Source organism: Typopeltis vanoorti, chromosome 11 (assembly GCF_054136105.1).
Source record: "Typopeltis vanoorti isolate ZY-2024b chromosome 11, IOZ_Tvanoo_1.0, whole genome shotgun sequence".
NCBI classification, from domain to species: domain Eukaryota; kingdom Metazoa; phylum Arthropoda; class Arachnida; order Uropygi; family Thelyphonidae; genus Typopeltis; species Typopeltis vanoorti.
Window position 1 is genome coordinate 55,044,706 of NC_143559.1, and position 12,349 is coordinate 55,057,054.

At 37.3% G+C, this 12,349-nt stretch overlaps 1 protein-coding gene across 2 annotated transcripts in view; it reads right to left on the reverse strand.

The window, feature by feature from the left end:
• LOC150101593 (serine/threonine/tyrosine-interacting protein-like) overlaps window positions 1-11,236 on the reverse strand; it is a 264,341-nt gene extending 253,105 nt beyond the window's left edge. Inside the window, exon 1 of one of the 2 annotated variants that reach the window (XM_090400470.1) lies at window positions 10,810-11,236. In XM_090400470.1, coding sequence (XP_090256596.1) covers window positions 10,810-10,857 — 48 coding nt within the window. In that variant the 5' untranslated portion in view covers window positions 10,858-11,236. The remainder of the gene's footprint in view (window positions 1-10,809) is intronic. The other variant, XM_090400471.1, reaches the window with a different exon arrangement.
• Window positions 11,237-12,349: the final 1,113 nt, after the last annotated feature.

The following is a 12,349-nucleotide window of genomic DNA, read 5'->3' on the forward strand; positions in this document are numbered from 1 at the left end:
ATTAGACAATGAAATGTTTTCAGAAAATTTGGAGAAAGAGCAAGTTAATAATAACAGAGTAACTAGTTGCTGACTTTCTGTTCAGAACATGGAATAATCATTACTAATACCATGTTTCAACATAAAGATTTGTGCATATTTACATGGAGAAATACGGGAATTCCACTGACTGTTACTGGTGATAATGGTCTTCATAATGGGTTTCAGAAAACAAGCACAAAAGCTATCTGAAATAAGAAATCATATTTAGTTTTTGAACTAGATGAAAATGAATTTTATATGTACAAAGTTCTAAAATGAATCAGAGCTGAATATCTTTTAAAGGTAACTAGTAAAATCAAATAACCAATTCCATGAGGTCTACAAAGACCAAGCAAGGATGGTGACTTGGTTGGCGAGGGTAGCTAAAGAGAGGTATGAACAGCAGTTGGCTAATGAAGCCAAAAAGAATCCTAAGGAGTTCTTTCGATATGTAGCCAGCAAAAGAAAGAATAATTATGGAAGGATGACATTGATTGGAGAAAATGGTATAAAGACAACTGATGCAGAATGTGTGGTGGAGATACTTAATGACCAGTTCATAAAGATCTTTCAATCTTGTGAATGTGACTTCATGGAGGGATTGAGAGCAGTTGATGATGGGGAGGAGAGACTGACTGTAGATGAGCAAGAGGTGTATGGGGAGTTGAGTAAACTAGATGTTAATAAGGCTGTGGGACTTGATAATATATCACCACGTATTCTGAAAGAATGTGCCAAGGAGTTGACACCTGCCTTGACATATTTTTTTAATATGAGTCTTGCACTCGGTCAAGTTCCTAAGGAGTGGAAGGAGGGCAAGATTGTGCCACTTCATAAAGGAGGTGATCGAACTCAAGCATCAAACTATAGGCCTATCTGTGTGTCAGGTGTTGTGGTTAAGTTGTTGGAGAGCTTGTGAGAACTAGAATCCAGAGTCGGGTTGATAATAATGGTATTATCTTTGATGGACAGCATGGATTTGCTAAAGGGAGGTCATGTTTTATAATCTACTTACTTATTACAATAAAGTGACTGCTTCCTTGGACAGAGGAAAAGGATACACAGTAACATACTTGGATTTTGCAAAGGCTTTTGATAGAGTACCTCATGATAAGTTGACAGTCAAACTAGAGCAGATGGGATTGGATATTAGATTGGTGCATTGGATTGGAGACTGGCTATCTGATAGGTATGAACAAGTTGTGTATGGGGGAGCAATATCCATGAAAAGGAAAGTCACTAGTGGAGTGCCTCAGGGGTCTGTTTTAGGTCCATTGCTGTTTAACTTGTATATTAATGATATAGGTGAAGATTTGGATGGAGATATTCAGTTGTTTGCAGATGATGCAAAGTTGGGATGAACCATGAAGTGTAGTGAAGATGTTGTGGCCTTACAGGAAGACTTGAATAGATCGAGTGATTGGGCATGGAAATGGGGATGTGAGTTCAATGTTGCAAAATGTAAGGTTTTAAAATTTGGAAAACAAAGATGGGATGTAGAATTTATGCTTGGTGACAATATATTGTTGGAGGTAGAGGATATAAAAGATCTGGGGGTGATAGTGGATAAGGATCTAAAATTTAGGGGACACATCGCCAAAATTGTGAAGGCAACACAAAGGCTTCTGGGAATGATGCAGAGGACACTGACGTATAGAAGTAGGGAGATTCTTGTTGTGTTGAATAAGGCTTTGATTAGGCCACACATGGACTATTGTGCCCAGATTTGGTCACCTAGTTTTCAGAAGGATGAAGAGATATTGGAGAGGATCCAAAGGAGACTGACTAAGGTAGTTTCTGACCTCTGGAATGTCGAGCATGAGGAAATTTTGAAAGAGTCTTCGACTCCATGAGGTCTTGGGGTCGTAATAATAATAATAATAATAAAATATTCTAGGAAAACTGAGTTTGAAAACAAGAACCAAACCTTGGAAACTTAACAACAAACTCTGTTCAACACGTGTGTTTTTGAGTCCCTAAATCTACAAATATGAGTGCTGATCACCGTGTAACCCTAAAAGAAACAAACTCTAATGAAAACATTGTTTCAGCCCAGAATGCATATGGTGAAATCTTTTGTGATAACGGACATGTTCACTGTTAATCGTTACCTAAATGGATCAGATTATGAAAGAAAGTGGCATTACATCTGATAAGAAAATTGAGAATATTCAACTCAGCTTATGTAGTGATGTTATACTGTTAAATAAGTTGAAAGTTTTTTTTACCTTGGTTCTATTATACAGTAAAGATACCAAGAAATTATATACTTGGTTTTAATCCTTTACCCAAGGAAGCAAAATAAGATTTTGCACTTGAAATATATGTCACATCTGAGATACTTGTATATAGAGGTTCTTCTTCTTTGGTGCATCAATCCGAAAATTGGTAAATATAGCAGCACATCACAACATCCTGTCTTGTGACTTCCTTTTTATCTCTTCATAACTCTTAGTGCCAGTTAGAATCATTGTGTTATTTATATATGAAATTCTTGTCTGCCTCGTGGCCTCTTTCCTTCTACAGTCCCATCCATTATTTCTGTAATCAGTCCCCCATGCCTCAAATGGTGTCCAATTAGGCTTTTTCTTCTCTTATTGATGTGTTTCATTAATGACCGCCCTTCGTGAACTATATTCAGGACCTCATTACTTTTCTGTCCAACTAATTTTAATCATCTTTCTCCAGCACCGAAGTTCAAATGAATCCAACTTTTTCATGTCTTGTTTTGTTAGAGTTCAGGCCTCACAACCATATAATGCAATGCTCCATATGTATGTTTTCACTAGCCTTTTTTTGAGCTGGATGCTAAGTCCCTTACTGGTAAAAATGTTTCTTCTGTTATAGAATGCTTTTTTGGCTAGGATTATTCGTGCTTTAATATCTGATTGGTTTCTTCCATCTTCTGTGATAAGACTTCCAAGATATTTAAAAGAGGATGCCTGTTGTAGTAGGTTATTATTTATTTCCAGGTTTATTTTCATTGGATTTGCTTTACTTGTATTTAATAATTTTATTTTCTTATAATTAATTTTTAGGCTGTACTGTGTGAAGATTTCTTCCATCTTTGTTAGGGGCTTTGTTTGTTTTCGTTATCAGCTAAAACTGCTATATCATCCGCAAACCATAACCAGTTAATATCAATTCCATTTATCTTAATTCTGGTATTAGTTCTTTCAGTTTATTTATTGCATCTTCAATGTACAGATTAAACAATATGAGTGAAAGAGAGCACCCCTGTCTTACACCTCTACGTATTTTTGCTATTGTGGTTTTTGTTGTATTGCTGGCTGCTTCTATTAGGGCTTCTTGATGCTTGTAAAGATTAAATATGAGCCTTCTATCTCTCCAATCTATCTTTATTGTTTTTAGCAGGTGAAATATTTGATTCCAGTCAATACTATCGAAGGCTTTCTCCAAGTCAAGAAAGACTATCAGAGTATTTTGATTCTTCTCCAATCTTCTTTCAATAACTGTTCTTAGAGCTAGGATTGCTTCTCTTGTCCCCTGCTGTTTCCTGAATCCAAACTGGTCATTGCCAACATATCCTTCAACCTTCTTTGTTTGTCTATTTTGTATGATTTTGAGTAGTATTTTCGAAGCATGTGATATTAAGCTTATTGTTTGATGATAATGTTAGCTTGGGGCATGGGTCCCATGCTATAACATAACGTCCCATTGTCCACAACTGCTTATTCACAGGTTTTCCTGTTTATTCACAGCTAACCTCTGTATCCAGAGGCCATTCCCCTATCTGCAACCTGGACACGCTGTGAATAAACAGGGAAACCTGTGAATAAGCAGTCGTGGACAATGGGACGGCATTTACCAACAGGAAGTGGTGAGATAGACAGTGGCATGGTTATCTCTATAAAAAGCCACACATTTCCACTGACTGGGATGCGACATGTAACCGCCATTAAATAACTTACAGCCCGCTGGAAGTTGGGGCAGCAACAACTTTCATCCTGATCAGCGGAAGATCACCATAAGTGACAATGGTATAAAGGATACGGTGGTAAGCGGATAATCATGAGGAATGAGAAACGGCTAGCACACTGAGCCTCTCTCTAGAAGGCTATTGCTGGACAGGGAAGGCAAGGGGGGGGATACCACCTTGTTCTATTTTTCCCTAGTAAGATAGCAGTATGGATGGACATTCTAAAAAACAGTAAAGCGCATAATGGCTCAATACTTGTGCATGGCAGGGGAAGAAGCAAGGCTTCTCAGGTCGTAAACCAGCGAAATCCTTATACATTCATTGGGACGTGGAATGTGAGAACCTTCCTACAAATTGGAAAATTTGAAGAGAGAAATGGATAGATTAAAAATAGCCATATTGGGAATTAGTGAAATGAGATGGACTGGAACTGGAGACTTTTGCAGTGGTGATTACAGAATCATTTATTCAGGTGATGAGACAGCAAAAAATGGAGTCCCGGTGGTTCTCAATGAAGAAGAGTAATCAATTCATTAAAATGTAGTAGCAGATTGATAATGGTAAAACTAGAAGCAAAACCAACAAATATTATAATAATACAAGCTTACATGCCTACTAGCAACCACAGTGATGATGAAGTTGAGAGAGTATATGTAGATATTGGGAATCTAATCAAACTAACCAAGAAGGAAGATAATCTTATTGTCATGGGGATTGGAATGCAGTCATTGGTGAAGGCAAAGATGGTAGAGAGGTGGGAAAGTATGGACTTGGATGCCAAAATGAAAGAGGAGATAGACTTGTGGAGTTCTGCCACCAATTCAATCTGATCATTACTAATACCTGGTATAAGGTACCAAAAAGAAGAAGGTATACTTGGAAAATGCCGGGAGATATAGGAAGGTATCAGATTATATTATGACAAGAAATAGATTTAAAAATCAAGTAAAATCATTCAAAAGTTATCCGGGAGCTGATGTTGATAGTGACCACAATTTGGTTTTATTGAAATGTAATCTGAAATTTAAAAAGTTGTCACAACCAAGGAAAAGGCTCAAATGGAACATAAGTAACCTGAAAACAGAGGAAAACCATAAAAACTATAAACAGCAAACCGATGAAAGCATTAAAACTGGAGAGAGGGAAAAGAAAAACATAGAGGAAAAAATGGACTCATTTGAAGGATACAATCATCAAGGCCACCAATGACTGCATTGGATTAAGGAAGAAGCAAATAAAAAAACCATGGATCACCCAGGACATTCTAGATCTAATAGATGAAAGAAGAAAATACAAAACCTCCCTAAAAGAAGAAGGCAAAGAGAAATATAAACATATAAAAAATATGATAAACAGAAAGTGTAAAGAAGCAAAAGAACAATGGTATACAGAGAAATGTAAAGAAATAGAAGATCTAACAAAGACTGGAAGAATCGATAAAGCTTATAACATAAAAATATAGAGGTTATATACAAGCATATAATAATAGGCTAATAACTTCACATCACTTGCTTTAGTATATATCCCATAATGTAAAGCACACATCCTTTCAGATGTGCAAAATGCTATGCATAATGGAAGGGATCACTACCCAGACTAGTTTCAACCTTTACTGAGGTCTCATCAGTGGGAGCTAGACCCAGGAGAGATACCAAGGTTGAAGTAATGCAGAAGTCATATATATATATTATTATTATTGTTCCGGGAAACTCCAAGGAGTCGACAGACTCATCGAGGGAGGCCCTAACATCATGTCTGGAACAACTATTCAACATTCACACAGTATCTATCATATCTTGCCTTGAACTCATTCACGGTCGTTAGCACCCACAACAGACTATGGAAGCTTATTCCACTCATTCACCACTCTCCAAGTTAAAAACCTAGCTCTAACACCCTTGTTAACCACGCTCTTGCCCAGCTTCCATGCATGGCCCCTAGTCCTCCCACCACCAGTCATATTTTCAAAAATATCTTCTGGATCAATCTTATAAAAACCCTTCAGTAATTTGAATGTCTCAATCATATCACCCCACCTTCGCCTATCGTCCAATTTCTGCAACCCACAAATCCTCAACCTATCCTCATAAGGTTCATTCCACAGACCTGCTATCATCTTGGTCACTCATCTCTAGACCCTCTCCACTTCCTCCCCATCACGAGGAAACCCTGGTGCCCATAACTGGGCACGAAGTCCAGATGGGGTCTTATCAAGGCTCGATACAGAGGAACAACAACTTGCTTCTCTCTGCATGTTAAAGTATTTTTCATAAGCCAAGCGATTTGGTGAGCTGTTTTAGTTACTTTTTGCAATGTGCCCCCTAAACTTCAACTCCCTATCCACCAGCACTCCCAAATCCCTGGCCTCATCAATCTCCTGGAGTACGGTTCCACCTATGCGATATACTGCTGCTATTCTTTTCACCCCAAAGTGCATAACCTTACACTTTGCCACATTAAACTGACATCCATTTTTCCTAGCCCAGTCCTCCAAACTATCCAAATCATCCTGTAAAATTTTGACATCCTGTGCACTCACAATTGTTCTACCCAACTTTGCATCATCAGCAAACAAGTGAACACTTCCTCTCAAATCCTTTCCAATATCATTGATGAACAAATTGAAAAGCAGTGGTCCAAGAACAGAGCCCTGCGGCACTCCACTAGTCACAAGACGTCTTTTTGACTCCACTCCTGAATAAACCACTCTCTGGTATCTCTCCTTCAATCACCCTCCTATCCATCTTACCAACCCTATATCTATCCCCCATCTGCTCCAGTTTACTGATTAGGGTTCCATGTGGTATCCTGTCAAAGGCCTTGGCAAGGTCCAGTAGTATCACTGTAAACCCATTACCCCTATCCAGTTCAGCTGTCACTGTGTTATAAAACGTGAGCAAGTTACTGAGGCATGATTTACCCTTCACAAAACCATGTTGTCCCCCATACAATATCCCATTTTCATCTATCCAATCCTGTATTCTTTTCTTGACTAATTTCTCTAAGAACTTGACAATGATTCCTGATATGCTAATCAGTCAGTAATTTACAACAGCGGTCTTGGAACCACCTTTATGCAGTGGAACTATTTTCCCCTCCTCCACCCGCTCGGGACTAACCCAGACCCGAGACTCAAATTAAACAAAATGGTCAAGGGTACTGACAATTCATTAGCTGCTTCTCGTACTACACGAGCTGGTATACCATCCAACCCGACAGATGTATTGACATTGAGGTTATGCAATAGACTACCCACCTCCACTTCATTCACCACAATTCCCGTATAATCGACTGGTTTATTCATTTCTGCAATGTCACCACCTGGATGATATATTCTTGCAAAGTGCTCACTCAGTAACTCAGCTATCTCAACTGATTCAGTTACCTCCCTACCATCGGCATTCTTTAAAATCATTCTGCCATGTACATTTTTCCTTTTACTTGCTACATATCTAAAAAACTGTTTAGGATTCTCTTTAGCCTGCATGGCCAATGTTCTTTCGTAATCCTTTTTTGCTTTTCTTACCACACTCTTCACCCTTCTGGCCTGCGCTTTATACCGTTCATGTGCCTGCTGGTCACCTTTCTCCTTAAATTCCCTCCATAGTTGTTTCTTTTTTTGCAGCTCAAGCTTAATCGTGTTATTCATCCATTTAACCCCTACTTGATTTATTATTCGGACTCTAGGTATACAGTCAGCCATTGCTTCATGCAAGCACTTCTTAACCACCTCCCATGCACTATCAACTTCTCCTTGCAGTTGTACATGCCATGGCACTGAGCCAATCAAACTCCTAAGCTTGTCATACTTTCCAGCCCGATAATTCCAAATGTACCCTGTCTTAATTGAAAATTCTACACCTTTAGCCACCTCCCAAGTCAAGACCCTATGATCACTCTCACCGATTGGTGGCAATGTGGTCATATTTGTTACAGCCAAATCCTCAGATGTAATTACTAGGTCAAGCACTCTCTGACCCCTAGTATTTTCCATTACATGCTGTCGCAGATAGTTATCCCTTAATAACCGCATAAAATCCAATTCCTTCCTCCCGTGTGTCCTCTCCTCACTCCAATCAATGCGACCATAGTTGAAATCTCCCATAATAATCACCCTTCTTCCACTCATTTCTTCTATTTGCTTTTGCATACTGTCGCCACCATCTTTTCCATCACCTGGTCTATAGCAGCACCCAATTGTATATTTAGTTCTGCTAGCCACAATCTCACACCATATGGCCTCAAATGTGCTCTTTTCTCTATCCTGCAATTCAACTTCTATTCTCCTTGGCTGTAGCTCATCAGCTATCATCAACAATACTCCTCCCCCCATTTTATTCTCTCTGTCATTCCTGAACACACTATACCCATCACATTCAATCCCACTAGCTATATCATCTACAGTCAGCCATGTTTCAATAATACCAATAACCTGTGGTCTGGAAGTGCCAACCATGGCCAAAAACTCTTCCTTCTTGTTCCTAATACTCCTAGCATTAGTGTACATGAATTTAAGACCCCCATTAGCCCCAACCATACCTTGATGCCTTATATTAATTATCCCACTCTGATTTGTTGTCTTTATTTGCTCGGGCATATTATATTCATTCTTAGATTCAACTGCCTCCCTAAGGACTGTTTATTTACTCCCCCCCCTTAATAAATCTAGTTTCCCTGAATTTACACATCTGCCACATTCAGCAACACTTTCTCAAGTCTTCTTACACCGTAACCATTCAAATGTAACCATCCATCTTATATAGATCCTTTCGCCCATCAAACTCACTCCACGCGTCCACAAATTCCACACCACTCGTCCTACATAACCCACGCATAAAGTCATTCGCAATTATGGCCCTCCTTTTAAACATTTCACTGTCATACCGTGGCAAAAGACTAATCATTCTAACTCTCTCACTCTTTTCTTTTGCTACCTCAAACAATTCATTCAGGTCTTCTATCATTTCCATTTTATCTCCTTTCAAATCATTCGTACCTGCCACAACAATCATTTCTTTCACCCTTTCCTTTTGCTCTCTAATAGACTCAGTTACATCCTTTATGGTCGCACCATGTTGGTACGATTTTGTCAAATCCTCTACTAACACACCTCGTACTAACGAGTCTCCATACAGCACTCAAAGTATATCTCATATACAAGTAGCCAAAAGGTGCTAGACCTTATTAATAAAAATCTCTGAATGAGAGAAAGATGGTTAAAGTTTTTTATACCTTGGTCCTGTTGTATCTCTGGGTAGTGATCCCTCCACATGCATATCATTTTACACATCCAAAAGGATGTGTGCTTTGCATTATGGGATGCATACTAAGGCAAGTTATTAGTATCTATATACAAGAGCTTAGATGTGAATATATTTCATATGCAAAACATTGTTTTGCTTCCTTGGGTAAAGGATTAAAACTAAGTATACAATTGTCACCTATGTGGATCAGCGGGAGATGAATTAAATTCATCTCCTGCTTGAAGACAAGCCCATCCATACCCAAAGAAAGATTTGAACCTACAGCCTGTTGTCTGGAGAATGAATACACTAGCCAGTCAGTCAGTCAGGATACATATGAACAGTTAATTAAAGATTAGAGTTATGTGAAAAATTAAGTGAGTGAACAGATGGCATCATTGGCAGAATCATTTTTTTTTTTTTTCTGTGAGGATGGCAAGAAATAAAAAAAGAACAGAAAGACCAAGATTAGAATGATTTACAAGAATGAAATACATCTGACAAGATTAGGGCCCTGACAAATAACTTACTTTGTAAGATAACTGTTAACAGGGAGTTAATAATAATGTATACATATCATTAAATACTATCACAGTATTCATTATAGCCTCTGTAGGTACTTATCAGGAATTTGATGATATAATACTAATAAGAATATATGGAATTAACCACAAATTGAGACAATTACCATCTTCAAGTATTATTATTATGTGACACCTCCAGGGAGTCCAAAGACTCATCGAGGGAGAGTGTGTCAACAGCATCGAACAATTGAATACCTTCCAACCACTAACCACGCTCAAACTTCCTTAACTTTTTATGAGCCATTAGTCGCAGAAGCTCTACCAATCGACCAACATGAATCTTACTTTTGGCTCTTTACTTTCATACAGCAATGATATTCGTTATATTCAGACAATTCTTTATATATCTAATAACTTCTCTGTCTACATATCAACCACATTACACATAATTAGTTACAACATAAGTAATAAAAATTCCTAATCCTAATATGAGTTTATATATTACATTTCTCCAATGTCATCTGGCACTATATATATATATACACACTATCTATATATATATATAGCAAAAATGGAGATAAAATCAGCCAATATTATGTCATAGTAATGTCAATTTAGTAAACAAATTTCACATTTGTGTACTCAATTTTTGTACAAATTATTTTCATTTTACTGCTGCAATTACAAACAACATTTAGCATATTTCTTGGTATCTAAAAAACTCTGTGCATGAGTCTTAAAAATATGGGGGGGGGGGTTCACAGTTATTTTCGAGGTAATCCACCTCGGATTAAAACACTGGTGGCATTATAAACAAATATAACGATTTCATATGATATGTGCTATTAAATGGTCAAGCTAAAAAAAAAGTAAATTGTTCACCCTTCCAAATATATTTGTTTCTCTTAATGTGTGTATGTTGAATTTTAAGAAGTTTCTTTAAGTAATGTTCCGGCTTACTTAAGAACACTACTATTTCAGCCAAGGGAACAATTTGCTACAAATACTCTACTCCCAAAAGTGTGAAACATGTTAGACTGCAAACTGTACGCAGATTTTAGTTGCGATTAAAATAACATACCACAGTGTCTTCTAATTCCGGCAGTGGCGGGAATTTATTCCTTTCCATTTCACTTCAAGAAAGGGTTGTTGAAAATTATTAGGATTTCCAAAAAACATAAAGCCTATTCTAAATAATGAAAAAAAAAAACTTAATAAAATCTACATTCGTACTCTTATCCTGCTCATCATATTTTTTAATTCAAAAACGATTTTCGAAAGAAAAAAAAAAAAAAACTTCATCTTTCATGTGTCAAAAGTGCATTCCCCTCAGCAAAATCATTGCCATCGAAGTTACCAAATGCACGTTACACAAGATAATAGTGCTGCCCTCACATAACTGGGACGACCTTTTCTATTGTTTTCGCCTTGAAAACTTAGGTTACTTTGAAAATAGACACATACTAGTTCAGTCAATCACTAAACATGCTAGTCAAACGTGGACAGCAATTCAACGTCAAGATATCTTGCTTATCGGCACAAAAAAAGAAAAAAAGGAAACAGAAAAATGGCAAAAGGGAAGAATTATTTGTATTATCCCCATGAGTCTGTGAAAAGCAGTATTTAAAGGAAAATAGATGCAAGTGAGGTTATCAATAATTTCATTTAATTTTTCCCCTCTTAAAGAGCAAATCTTTATTGAGAACAAGTCTCTCAGAATTTTTTTTACACTGGAATTGCTATTATTATTAGTAGTGGTAGTTCTATATTAAATTAACGTAGTTGGAAGTCCAAAAATGAAAGAAACATATAACAATACAATCAAATCTGAACTGGAAATCGTCCACTTCGGGAGTCATCCAAAAGCTTAGGAAATGTACAGTATCGTTGTGAAAATTTGAGACGTCCGTAATTGTTGTAGATGAGATGGTGTAGATGAAAGGCTCAGATTTTACAGCTATTTCATAATGTATATCTTGATATTACTCATATAAAAACTGGAACTTAATACAGGAAGTGTAATCATGCCAGAGACCTCAGGGTCTATTAGTAATAAACTATGTGTGCGCTGTGGAAAAGAGCAAAGTAATCGATGGCTTATCCTCTTAAGGAACTGAAGGTTGTAGTGGGGGAAATAGTTTATGGTTAACGCTATTCCGCAGAAATCAGCTGAAATTAAAAATTACTGGTGTAGCTATATATATAGCTACACCCAGAGTTGCCTGATGTTGTACCATCTTTAGACTTGAACTTTGTTTCAGGCGCAAACTTAATTGTTTGCATACTTGGGATTAGGAGTTAAAATAACCAAGTTTATAAAATAACTTGGTTATCATAATATACAATATCCTCAAGTTAAAAAATTTATTACATCTATATCTCCTCCAGAGATTTTTATTAAAAATAAAAACACCTTGTTGCAACTTCTATAGGTAAAGTTGATAAGGCTCGGTATGACTATAACCTCGGTATTTAGAGATTAATGAAAAAGAATCAATCGACCGTGAGATGCGGTGATTGATTCATTCAATCCAATATCCTTGGAGGGTAATGGATGGCAATTCTGTAGCCAATGAAGTTCTAACTGAGGCTCGGCTATTGCTGTTACCCTCCTGCCATGA